We start from the raw sequence: 12,519 nt of genomic DNA, 5'->3' as shown, positions 1-12,519 counted from the left end.
GTTTGGTCCCAGCGCCTGCCAACCTAGCAGTTTGAAAGCACCCCCGGGTGCAAGTAGATAAATAGGGACCGCTTACTAGCGGGAAGGTAAACGGCGTTTCCGTGTGCTGCGCTGGCTCGCCAGATGCAGCTTTGTCATGCTGGCCACGTGACCCGGAAGTGTCTCCGGACAGCGCTGGCCCCCGGCCTCTTGAGTGAGATGGGCGCACAACCCTAGAGTCTGGCAAGACTGGCCCGTACGGGCAGGGGTACCTTTACCTTTAACCATCCAGGGATCCTTTACTGTTATCTTTTTACAGAGGGATCAGGGATGACTCACACCCCGGCCATCACCTCTTTAATCTTATACCCTCAAGCAGGAGATATAGAAGTATAATCAGCTGTACCAACAGGCTAAAAAATAGCTTCTATCCTTGGGCTGTTAGGCTGTTGAATGGAAAATAACATAGCGCAACTGACTTCTGAGGTGGTGTGTTGTGCAACAAGCACCCAGAGTGCAATGAGATTGAGTGTTTGTGGGAGGGGGAAGGCTCGTTTAATTTCCTTGTACAGTCATAAAGTAAAGGTAAAGGGACCCCTGACCATTAGGTCGTCGTTACCAACTCTGGGGTTGCGGTGCTGATCTCGCTTTATTGGCTGAGGGAGCCAGCGTACAGCTTCTGGGTCATGTGGCCAGCATGACTAAACCGCTTTTGGCGAACCAGAGCAATGCACGGAAACGCCATTTACCTTCCCACCGAAGCGGTGCCTATTTATCTACTTGCATTTTGACGTGCTTTCGAACCGCCGACCTTCTGATCAGCAAATCCTAGGCTCTGTGGTTTAACCCACAGTGCCACCCGCATCCCATTGTACATTCATACCTTGGGTTAAATGTGCTTCAGGTTGAGTGCTTTCGGGTTGCACTCGGCGACGACCCGGAAGTAACGGAATGCATTCCGTTACTTCCGGGTTTTGCCACTCGCACATGCGCAAAATGATGTCACACGCGGAAGCGGCAAATCACGATCCGCAGAGGCGGGTTGCGTTTGCTTCTGGATGTGAAGCTGTCAGCTTCTTTGGTGATTACTCATAGCCGAGTAAGATTGTCTTCCACGAACACGGTCCGTAAGTGACTGTGGAGGCCAGTTCTGGATTCACACATCCTTCCACAGTGGGGACATGAGTTTCTGGGCTGGAGTTGGTCTTTTTTTAAAAAAAAGAATTTTTATTAAATTTCCAGTTAACAAACCAATCATATCACATTAATTCCAAATTACACCAATACATAATAAACTCCAAATATTTAACCAAATTTTAAATTTTTGTTGGGGGTTCCCATGCTTCGAGTTCAGAAAGGATCCAGTCATCTCATATTTCTGTTGCTTTGATGTTCACAAGTCCCATCTTTCCATCTCTTTATTGTTATCCTTAACAAATCCCGTCATCCAATCTTCTTGTTCTTATCATTTCTTCTTAGTAACCTCTGAGTTATCTCCACAAGTGACTTGAAGCAAACATTATTATAGTCCTGTGTGGGTTTTCACGCTGATCCAAAAGTCCTATTCAAACAGCATGCGGCACCATTTCAACAGTTCCCATAAATTACAGTCTAAGCGTCTGCTCATTAACTTTCCCAGACCAGTTGCTCCATAAATCAGCCTTTCCGGGGGAGTTGTAGCCAATTCAGCTGTGGAATTCAGATATGATAACAAAACCGTAGCACTTCTCCCCCTTTGACTGTAAATCTTGCAACCAAGTCTGTCTCATAATGGCGGTTCCCAATTAGAACTGCGTTACACCAAAAGCCTTTCATCTCCTTTCCAGATCTTCTGCAAAACAAAGCCTTTGGTTAATAATTTTGTTTCCACACAGTTTATTTTCCCATCTCACTTGCTATCAGTCATGTGGTGGTTCTTCTTGGGGGGGGTGTTGTCAGGTAAATCATTTTGAAAAAGAGAAAAGTTCCCCCCCTTTCTGATCCGTTTCAACATACTGACATAGCTGTGCTTCTTTGATGTAGTCTTCTGTTTGGTCCAACCCGTCACTCAGCTTCTCAGTGGTCAATTTAATTAGCAATCAGTACAGTGGTGCCTCGCAAGACGAAATTAATTCGTTCCGCAAGTTTTTTCTTCTTGCGAGTTTTTCTTCTTGCGAAGCACGGTTTCCAATAGGAATGCATTGAAAATCAATCAATGCGTTCCTATGGAAACCGCCTTCAGACCAGGTCCGGGGACAGTCTGTCCCCCAACCTCTTCTGAAGGCTTGGGGGGGGGACAAGGGCTTTTCTTTCCACCGCCAGCCTTCAGAAGGCTGTTCTGAAGGCTGGCGGTGGGAAGAAAAACCCTTCTCCCCACCTCCCGCCCTGCAAGCTCCGGGGACAGGAGGGCTTTGCTGCCGACCGCCAGCATTTTAAAAGCCCCCGGGACAGCAGAGACTTCTCCGCTGTCCCGGGGCGATTTTAAAATGCTGGTGGGCGGCAGCGAAGCCTCCGCTGTCCCGGGGCGATTTTAAAATGCTGGCGGGCAGCAGCGAAGCCTTCACTGCCGACCCCCAGCATTTTAAAAGCCCCCGGGACAGCGGAGACTTCTCCGCTGTCCCGGGGTGATTTTAAAATGCTGGTGGGCGGCAGCAAAGCCTCCGCTGTCCCGGGGCGATCTTAAAATGCTGGCGGGCGGCAGCGAATCCCGTTCCGGAGCCCCGTTCGCATCCTGAAGCGAACACAACCCGTGTCTGTGGGTTGTGATTCACCGCTTCTGCGTGCGCATGACGTTATTTTGAGTGCATGCGTGAGCGCCACAACCTGGAAGTAACGCGCTCCGTTACTTCCGGGTCGCCTGGGAGTGCAACCTGAAAATGCTTAACCTGAAGCTACTTCAACCTGAGGTATGACTGTACACTGGCATTAGTTCGCTTGTCTTCCAAAATGATGTGTAAAATTTTTCGGCGACACCACTGATGGAATCTTTTCAGGAGTTGGAGATGGTGTTTATAACTGGTCCATGTTTCACAAGCATACAGTACGGTTGGTACAGTGGTACCTCGGTTCTTAAACAAAATCCATTCCGGAAGCCCGTTCGGCTTCCGAAAAGTTTGAAAACTGAGGTGCGGCTTCCCATTTGTTGCAAGAGCTTCTTGCACTCAGTGAAAGCCATGTCACGTGTTCATGTTCAAAAAACATTTGATAAAGGAAGCATTTACTTCTGGTTTTGTTGTTGTTTGGGGACCAAAATTTACAACAATGGAGCCGTTCGGGAACCGAGGTTCCGCTGTAGTACAGTGGTACCCTGGTTCTCAAACTTAATCTGTTCCGGAAGTCTGTTCCAAAACCAAAGCGTTCCAAAACCAAAGCGCGCTTTGCCATATAAAGTAACACAAAATGGATTAATCCGTTACAGGCAATTAAAAACAACCCCTAAAATAGCAATTTAACATGAATCTTGCTATCTAACGAGACCATTGATCCATAAAATGAAAGCAGTAGACCAGACTTCAATCTGCTACTCAGTATAAAAAAATGGGAGTGATTTCCCTATTGCCATTGGAGGGATGAGTGAGCGGGGTGTGTGAAGGGGGAGTTCAAATGGGAAAGGAAAGGGAGACAGAAGTTCTCTGAGGAGCCAGTTGGTTTCTCTCCCCGCCCCCCAGACCAGCCTTTCTGGATCCCTTCCCCCCCCAGCCCCTTCTTCAGGGCTGGCCGTCCCGTGCCCTGTGAGGAGATACTGTGGCATTCACTTCTGGGACCGAGTTGCTTGGCGTTGCTCTTGGGCCTGGAGTGGCGGCTGCGGGCGACACCCGGTACCGGAGGAGGGGGTGGTTGCTGCAGTGGCAAGGCCTTCCCTCGCTCAGCGCCGGCCACTGATGACACCTAGAAGCAAAGAAAGGGGTTGTGGATGCTGCAGCCACGGTGCGGCAGAGGGACCCAGTGCCAGGGAGCGGCAGCTTAGCACAGCCTTTCTTCGCTAAGCTCCGGCCACGGCAGTGGAATCTCAGCGGAGAAGGGGGTCTTGGATGGTGCAGTCACGGCGGCAGCAGAGGGACCCAGCACCAGGGTGTGGCAATTTGGCACGGCCTTCCCTCGCTTAGAGCCAGCCACGGCAGCGGAGAAGGGATTTTCTGCTGTGGCTGGCGCTGAGCGAGGGAAGGCTGTGCTGAGCAGACAAGGGATGTCACTGCTGCTCCCCGGCGCTGGGTCCCTCTGCTGCCACCGTGGCTGTAGCATCCACAACCCCTTTCTCTGCTGACAGATTTCACTGCTACAGCTGGTGCTGAGCGAAGAAAGGCCGTGCCGAGATGCAGCATCCATGACCCCCTTCTCTGCTTCCGGGTGTCGCCAGTGGCCAGCGCTGAGTAAGAGAAGCCCAGGTCGGGCGGCAAGCGAGCAGGCAACGGAAGTGTGGCAATCAAAACCAAAGTGCACCCCCCCCCGAACGGAGTACATTTGGATTCCAAAAAAAGTTCGATAACCAGAACACTCATTTCCGGGTTAGGGTTCCAAGTAGTTCATGAACTAAGCTGTTCAAAAACTGAGGTACCACTGTACAATAGCTTTGTAAAAGGCATTTTGGTTTCCCTGTGAATGTCCTGGTTCTAAAACACTCTGCACTTCAGTTGGGAGAAAGCTGCACTCGCAGAGCTCGTGCTGGGTTTCTGCTGTCGAGCACTGAAAATCATGTCCACTGTCCCCCTAGAACAGGGGTCAGCAAACCTTTTCAGGAGGGGCGTCCCGAAAGCGTCCCCCCTCCTGAAAGCCTCCCCGCCTATGCCACTCACGCCGCTGACGCTGCCTCGTCTTTGGCAGCGTTGGCGTCCTCTGTCTTGGTGGGGCACAGTGCCCATGCCGCTAGCCTGGGTAGCGTAGGCAGCCTCCACACTGCAGCGGCTTCCTTCCCGCTTGGCCGCTTCCTCCTGCTTGGCCACCTTAGCGGGAAGGAAGAGGTCGTATCCAGATGCCACTGGTCTGGGTGGCGGAAGCAGCCTCCGCACCGCCGCCGCTTCCTTCTTGCTCGGCTGCCTCAGCGGGAAGGAAGGGGTGGCACCCAGGTGCCGCTGGCCTGGGCAGCCTCCACGCTGCCACCGCTTCCTTCTGCTTGGCTTCTTCAGTGGGAAGGAACGAGCGGCGCCCAGAGGCATCCATGGCTTCTGATTGGCTGCAGGAGATTCCTGTAGCCAATCAGAAGCCGTGCCAGCGGCGCTGCCTGCCCAGAGGCATCCGTGGCTTTTGACTGGCTGCAAGAGCTTCCTGCAGCCAATCAGAAGTTGTGCCGTGCTGCGTCCCGGAAGTCAGTCTCAGTGTGGCAAGGCCTCTGCGCCTTGCCTGTTTAGCGTGGGGACTGACTGAGCGGGCGGCAGGGTCTGCAAGGTTCGTGAGCTGAATTAATGAGCCCGATGGGCCATATCCGGCTCGCGGGCCTTAGTTTGATGACCTCTGCCTTAGAAGGTCAAAAAGCATTTTGGAAGTTAGGAAGGGTCACCTCGGATATTGTTAAGCTCCCCAGCTGAGAGTAATTTTTTTCTGTAATGTCTTTTATCAGCATCCAGTGTTGGTGCATAAGCTCTTAGAATAGTAGCCTGTTGGTTTTCAGCGAGTTTTATTTGAAGGGTTAAAAGTCGCTCAGGTTACAGACTCTGCTAACCCAGAAATAGTACCTCGGGTTAAGAACTTTGCTTCAGGATGAGAACAGAAATTGTGCTCTGGTGGCGCGGCAGCAGCAGGAGGCCCCATTAGCTAAAGTGATGCTTCAGGTTAAGAACAGTTTCAGGTTAAGAATGGACGTCCGGAACGAATTAAGTACTTAACCTGAGGTACCACTATATAGAAATCCTTGTAAATAACATTCCAATCCTCTTTTGACCTACAACTAAGCTCTGGGTCCATAACCTGTTGGCAATCTGGTATCACAAACAGAGAGAGCGAGAGCGCAGTAGTGTGGATCTTGGTCTTGCTCTTGCATGCAGAGCAGGATCAGTAAGGTCCATATGCTTTTACAGCTGATGAAGTAACAGATACAGTGGTACCTCGGGATGCAAACGGGATCCATTCTGGAGCCCCATTTGTATCCGGAATGGAATGCAGGATGCGTCTGTTCATGCGCGGGTCGCGTTTCTCCGCTACCGTGCGTGCGTGTGACGTCATTTTGAGCGTCTGCGCATGCACGAGCGGCGGAACCCGGAAGTAACGCGCAATTTGAACGTGCTCAACCCGAAGCGCATTCAACTCGAGGTATGACTGTACAGCAAACAACTCTGGACAAAGTTGTGCAATGTAAAAAGAATAAGTTCCAGCTTTCAGTCTAGTTCAGACACATCTACATAGAGAGCTTCCCCATTGCTCTAATTCCAAGACTCCAAAAGCACAACTGACACACATTAATCACACAAATGTATCTTGAGTTCTGTGACATTACCACAGAAACTGGCTCATTTGACCTTGCACTGGTGATTTCCTCGCTCATTGGGAAATTAGCTCCTTTTCATGTCCAGCTATTCCAATGTGTTGGGTGTGTGCATCACAAAAGCTCAGTGGTTAAACTCTCCACAGGAAACAGCTGTTTAGCAGTTGTTTTTATTAGGCCAAGACCAACACAAACTATTTATAGATGTTACAAGTCATATTCTCTTTGAGCCCAGAGCGGGTTCCTTGCTTCAAAGTCCTTGCCCTGACAGAGTCCACAAGTCCTGAGATCAGCTGCTTTCAAAGCTGCTTTCCTGCAACTCTTTACAAAGTCTTCAGTTTTCCACACTACTCCATACTCTGTGCTATCCCATACGGAATGCTGTAACTTGAGCTCCTTATCTACATGCCAGTTCTGCCCGGCAATACTGATAAGACAGTCACAAGAAGCCTGCAGCAACACATTGTTGGGAATGATTAATCTGATTACCGTATTTTTCGCACTATAGGACGCCCTTTTCCCCCTCCAAAAATGAAGGGGAAATGTGTGTGCGTCCTATGGGGTGAACGCAGGCTTTCCCGGCCTTCCTGCAGCTCTGCACCACCCTCCGGATCCTGGCGCAAAGCCGCGCAGGGCTCCGAAGGGTGGTGCAGAGCTGCCTGCGCTCCAGGGCTTCCTGCAGCTCTGCGCCGCCCTCCCGATCCCGATACGAAGCTGCACGGGGCTCCAGAGGGTGGCGCAGAGCTGCCTGCGCTCCAGGGCTTCCTGCAGCTCTGTGCCACCCTCTGGATCCCAGCGCGAAGCCGTGCGGGGCTCCGGAGGGTAGCGCAGAGCTGCCTGCATTCTGAAGCCTGGTGCGTGCTGAAGAGCGCGCCCAGGCTTCGCGCACCTCTCCGCAAGCCTGGGGAGACCGGTGCGGCTCCCTAGGCTTCCGGATAGCAGGCTGTTCTGGGGGCTGGGGTCGGGGGCGCCTGCCCCGTGCCTGGGGAGGGAATTTTTTTTTCTTTATCCCCCCCCCCCCAAAAAAAAAAATTAGGTGCGTCCTATGGGGCGAAAAATACGGTACTTTTTTTTTTTAATCCCACTATATTTCCCCCCATTACATTTTTTCTTTTTTCTTTACTCCCCCCCTTTTATTCCCACTTGTGCTCTAAACATCTTGGAACCTTAAAGCAAGAGGGATGTGTTCCATGAGGAAACACTTCGGATTTTCCTGACAGATGTTTTCTGGAAAGTACAGATAGCGATAGCGAGTGCGTGTCTCATCTTGACAGGAATCCTGTTCCACAGAACAGGCCTCCCTTTCCCAGACTTTGACTGTGAAATAGATTTACCTCACACAATTCACAAACACCACTTTATTTTTTTTTAATTAAAAGGGGGGGTTGTGGGCTTGTTTTTAAGAAAGGAACTAGGACTGTTTCCAAATGTTTTGTTTTGTTTTTTGCTGATAACTGACAGGAAAATGTGGAATAAACAGATTTCCAAATGTTTCCTGTTGTGTTCATACGTGTCACTTAAAATTTGTTACCTGGGAGCATTTGGATTTCAAACCTTTTCAGGCTATGGTGTATTAACAGGCTTGGAAATAAATAGTTGTTGGAGATCTTGAAGTTGCAATAACTTCCATCTGTGGCATGAGGCCTGTTTTCCTAACTGACTTGCTTTCCTCAGCTCTGGTTCTCCATGACCCTCTTTCATTCTTGGCCAACAGCTGGCCCAACAGGAATAGTGTTTTGGGTAAAGCTTTTAATAGGATAGAGGTAAATTAGTGGAGGTGTACTACAAAAGGTATTGTGGTTTGGTGAGGGGGATAGCACCCTTCGTTGTTAGTGCAGAAGGAAACCTTGTGGCTGAGGTGGAATATTTTTGAAGAACCGGCTAAACTCCAAAGCAATACATCAACAAACGTGGAGTCCCTGCAGTTGGAAAACAAGCCTCCCTCAGATTCTCCCCATCTCACAGCACTGAGGCTGTTTTTTTTTAATCAGTGACCCATTTCTTTGCCTTTTCCCTGGCAATGTAGGATGCCCTTAACTTTGCTGTATGTGAAACAGCAACTATCAGTTGCTTCAGATTACAGTGGTACCTCCGGTTTCGAACAGGATCCATTCTGGAGGCCTGGCTGCATCCCGAAAACTTCGTAACTGGAGGTGCCCTTCTGTGCGCACACGCGGCACAATTGAGTGCTTCTGCACACGCATGTGTGGTGAAACCCGGAAGTATATACTTCTGGGGTTGCTGCGTTCACAACCCGAGGATTATGAGGGTCCCCTGTACTTGCAAAGACATATCTTTTTGCTTAGGCTTTCCCTGACATATTACTGTATTTCTCTCTTCATCCTGCATTTATTTGTTTCTAGAATGCTGTTTTTATGATTCTGGGTTTTTTGTACTTGGGTTTTAGGATTCTTTTTAACAAAAAAAATACTAAGTGGCTTATAAATGTGTTTTAGATAAATAAAGTGAATTATTGAATCTGCTTTCAAAGCCACTGAGGGTGCAAACATTCAGCAGGTGTGAAGGTTTCAGCCACTGGACGAAAAAGAAATGTGCAAAAAGCATCAGAGCAGAGCCAGTGAAAAAGAGAAAACAAAATGGCTGCTCTTGTCTTCCTACAATTGCCAGGGAAAGCCAAGAGCAAACAAAGAGGAATAGTGCAAGGGAAGCTTTTTCTTGGTGTGACGAATTGTTCTGTGCCTGTTTAAAAGGCAATAAAACTTCTCAGCCAAACAGAGACAGAAGGTTTAAAACTATTTACTGATTATCGCCTCGATACACATTACAGGAAGTCATCCATATTGCACATATAAGACAAGATGCAATCTATAAGTTTGCTAAATACTGTTATATGTTAAATTTAACCTTATTCCAGCACAGTCCTAATTTCTGTGAAAGCTTTGTACAAAGTTCTATTTTTAGCGGTTTTGTTCATATGTCAGCAAACGTTTATTCAGTAGCACAGTACACCAGTTCAATTTCGCCTTGCTGAATCATATACATGTTTAAACTTAATGTCAATATGTTTTGTTCTCTTGTGCATCTCTGCAAAGCTAATACATGCCTAATTGTACACTTTTATATCATTTTGCATTTGCATGCCTCTGTCAGGTAACGGGCTTTTAAACCAAGTTACCTCATGACACGCAGGGGACAGACTTATGCACTTGAGTGCTACAGATTTCTACCAGATTCTGCTTCTTGCTAAACCAATCTATGATTGATTACACATTATCACTATGCCTGATGTGGACTTCTTGTCACTAAGATCAGACCCCCAATCTGCATCAGTGAATACTTCCAGCTCACCAGTACCTTGTGCTGAGACTTTTAAATTGCGGTCGACTGTGCTGTTCGTGTATCTGATTATATTTTTGACTGTGCACCAGTCTTTTTGAGTAGGGCAACCTTTCTTCTAAATATTCCTACTGTACTGCTTATATCAGTTCTTGAAATATTACTCAAAATGCACAGTGAACCAATTGTGCATCTGTACCTTTCAGGCTGTTGAAAAGCTTTGCTTTCAACATTTTCCTGAAAATCAGTTACCATAGGAGTTTTAACCATTTACAATATGCCACGTTCAGTGCTTCTAACGATTGGATCTTGCCTTTTAATTCAGACAAAAGCTTTCATTGCTTTTGTCTTTGTTTACTTTTTCAGATTCAGCATTCTGATCGGCTTGTGTATAAAAACACAATGTCATCTACATAAAACAAAACCAGATTCTTGCAGCTGTACTATGGGAGGGGAAAACTATTTCTGCCAACTTGGGGAGAATTAATCCTTTTTTCATGTTCCTTAGCAGGGAGATATACTTCAACAACATCCAGACAACACCATAACATGTGCTGCTGAAATAAATAATAAAAATTAAAATGCCTTTTTCTTTCACGCAGGGAGGAATTCCACTTAACTTCCAGAAACACTTCCCCATCCCCCCTGGCCTCTTCTTTAGATGATGGTTTTGAAGAACAGACCAATTGTTGAGTACCCTGGAAGTTGCTATTGAAATATTGGCAGGACCAACCTTTTAATATCATTTGCCAGGTGGGGCAGGCAGCCCAAGACCAGGACAATATCTCAAGCTGTCAGCAGGCACATAGCTGTGAGATTTGGGTTTCCTAAAAGTGAAGAGCAGGTATGGAGAAAGCTTCAGACGGCTCGGGCAAAGTCCCCCAAATTGTACAGGTTATGTATTTTAAAGGGCCCCAAAGGCCTGTTTCTCAACCGCCTGAAACTGGGCTGCCCCAGCAACAGGAAGCTCAGTGGCAAGAATTCCTGAATGCACTGCAGCCGCCTCATGCGGGAAGGGCAAATTCATTGCCTACGGAGCAGGTGCCATGGGACGACGCCAGGACATTCCTCTCCGCCTTTGAGCAAGTTGCCGAAGCCTGCCGGTGGCCGCGAGAAGAGTGGGTGGGCCGCCTTCTGCCGGCGCTGAGAGGCGGCGTGGAGCAGTTCTTTTGCCAGCTGGATCCCAGGGACAGGACTGACTTCCTGAAGGTGAAGATCGCCCTCCTTCGAGCAGACGCCATCCGCAGGGAGTCTAAGCGCCAGCACTTCCGACAGTGCCGCTACCAGGAGCTGGAAGGGCCGCGAAGAATTTACAACCAGCTGAAAGAACTCTGTCGCCAATGGTTGAAGCCAGACAAGTACACGAAGGATCAGATCCTGGAGATGATAATCCAGGAGCAGCTCCTGGCCATGTTGCCACCTGAAGTCCAGAGCTGGGTGAAGGAGTGTGGACCAGAAGACTGTATTGAGATGGTGGCTCTGGCAGAGGATTTCCTGATGGGGCGCCGCTCTGCCAGGGCATGGGTCAGGCAGGTGAGAGATGAGTATTTAATACTCCTTGAGTGCCCAGGGGGTGGGGAATGTAATGGCCTGTGCTGTGCTATATTTACCACTTGTTAACCCCGTGCCTGTCAATGTACAGATTTTTTCAAGGTGACTTACAGGCAACATCGCGTAACAAAATAAGCCAGTACCACCAACCCAAGTCATCAGGAGCCTCCCAATATGGCTCTTTGTGGTAGATGGTTGTGTGGGAGTGAGGAGACAGGCCAGCTGAAGCAGGCTTGGTGCTCCGGTACTTACATATATGTTTCAGACAAATTTTTAAACCTGTAATCAGAGCTTGCGTAAAGAAATCTCTGGTTTGATTTTGATTTGTATTAAGCAACTTGGAGGGAAATGGCTTCCTCCAGATCACTGGTCTTTGGCTTGCCTCTCTCTCACTCTCCTTGCACCTACCTTAAACGGCAGTGGGAAGTAGATAGCACTGTTTTGGGGGGAGGGGCAGTAGCCAGCATGTCCGATGGCCAGGGGTGATAGGACTGTAGCATCGGGAGGACCGCAGGTTCCCATGGCGTTCAGATTGTGATACTTGTTTCAGGCTTTTTGAGCTGTCAATACATTGCGACTCCTCGGCCACCACCAGCACAGCGCACCTTACCCTAGGGAATCACAATGTACTGCCAGCTCAAAATGGCCTTGATCAGCTGAGAGACAGGTGGATTAAAGAAGCCTTCTTCACAGCTGATCAAGCCCCCTGCCTCTGGCTCATGCCCTCTGGGGCAGCTTGTTTAAACTGCTTTGCTGTGGGGCACATGCACAGCTGCCTGCACCTCAGTAGAACAGTTTAACGCCCCCCCCCCCCGGCTTGATCATGTTGGAATAACGCCCGCCCAGGAGCATTGCCAGCCTCCCAGACACTCTGGGGCGATTAATCCAGTGGTCACCCAGGAATTTCTCCTCCGTCCAGAGACCGATGAATAAGCGACTTCTCTCTTCTGAGAGAAGCACGCTAACTTCCTCCTGGCAACGCATCAGAAGAAAGAGAGCAGTTCGTAGACTTCAAGCTACTTTATTAAAATTACATACACAAACACACACATGACTGCACGCCTTGAGCAGCCCAGCTTCTGGGTATCGGACTCAGCCCTGCTTCAGTCCAGAAGTGGAAGGACTAACTGTAACTCCACCCCGGTTACACTCAGGACTGTCTGAGAACTGGCTCAGATTTCCGTTCCCACGGTCAGCTATGTCACCTGATGTAAACAACCTTGTTGCCCTTGCTGCTTCTTGGCAGCTTGTGGGAACTGAAATCCCAACAGATCAGCTATGGGGTGGGCAGGTGGCTA

The 12,519-nt window shown here is 48.9% G+C and overlaps 1 protein-coding gene across 3 annotated transcripts in view; it reads left to right on the top strand.

Annotated features, from left to right (window-relative positions):
• LOC114592143 (uncharacterized) overlaps positions 1-12,519 on the top strand; it is a 48,824-nt gene that overhangs the window by 7,446 nt on the left and 28,859 nt on the right. For all 3 annotated transcript variants that reach the window (XM_077920950.1, XM_077920946.1, XM_077920948.1), the window contains one exon: positions 10,273-11,203. In XM_077920950.1, the coding sequence (XP_077777076.1) occupies positions 10,517-11,203 (687 nt within the window). In that variant the 5' untranslated portion in view covers positions 10,273-10,516. The remainder of the gene's footprint in view (positions 1-10,272; positions 11,204-12,519) is intronic.

This window comes from Podarcis muralis, chromosome 2 (assembly GCF_964188315.1).
Source record: "Podarcis muralis chromosome 2, rPodMur119.hap1.1, whole genome shotgun sequence".
Taxonomy (NCBI): Eukaryota; Metazoa; Chordata; class Lepidosauria; order Squamata; family Lacertidae; genus Podarcis; species Podarcis muralis.
The sequence above is the reverse complement of the archived record's forward strand: the minus strand, read 5'-3'. Positions and strand labels throughout refer to the sequence as shown.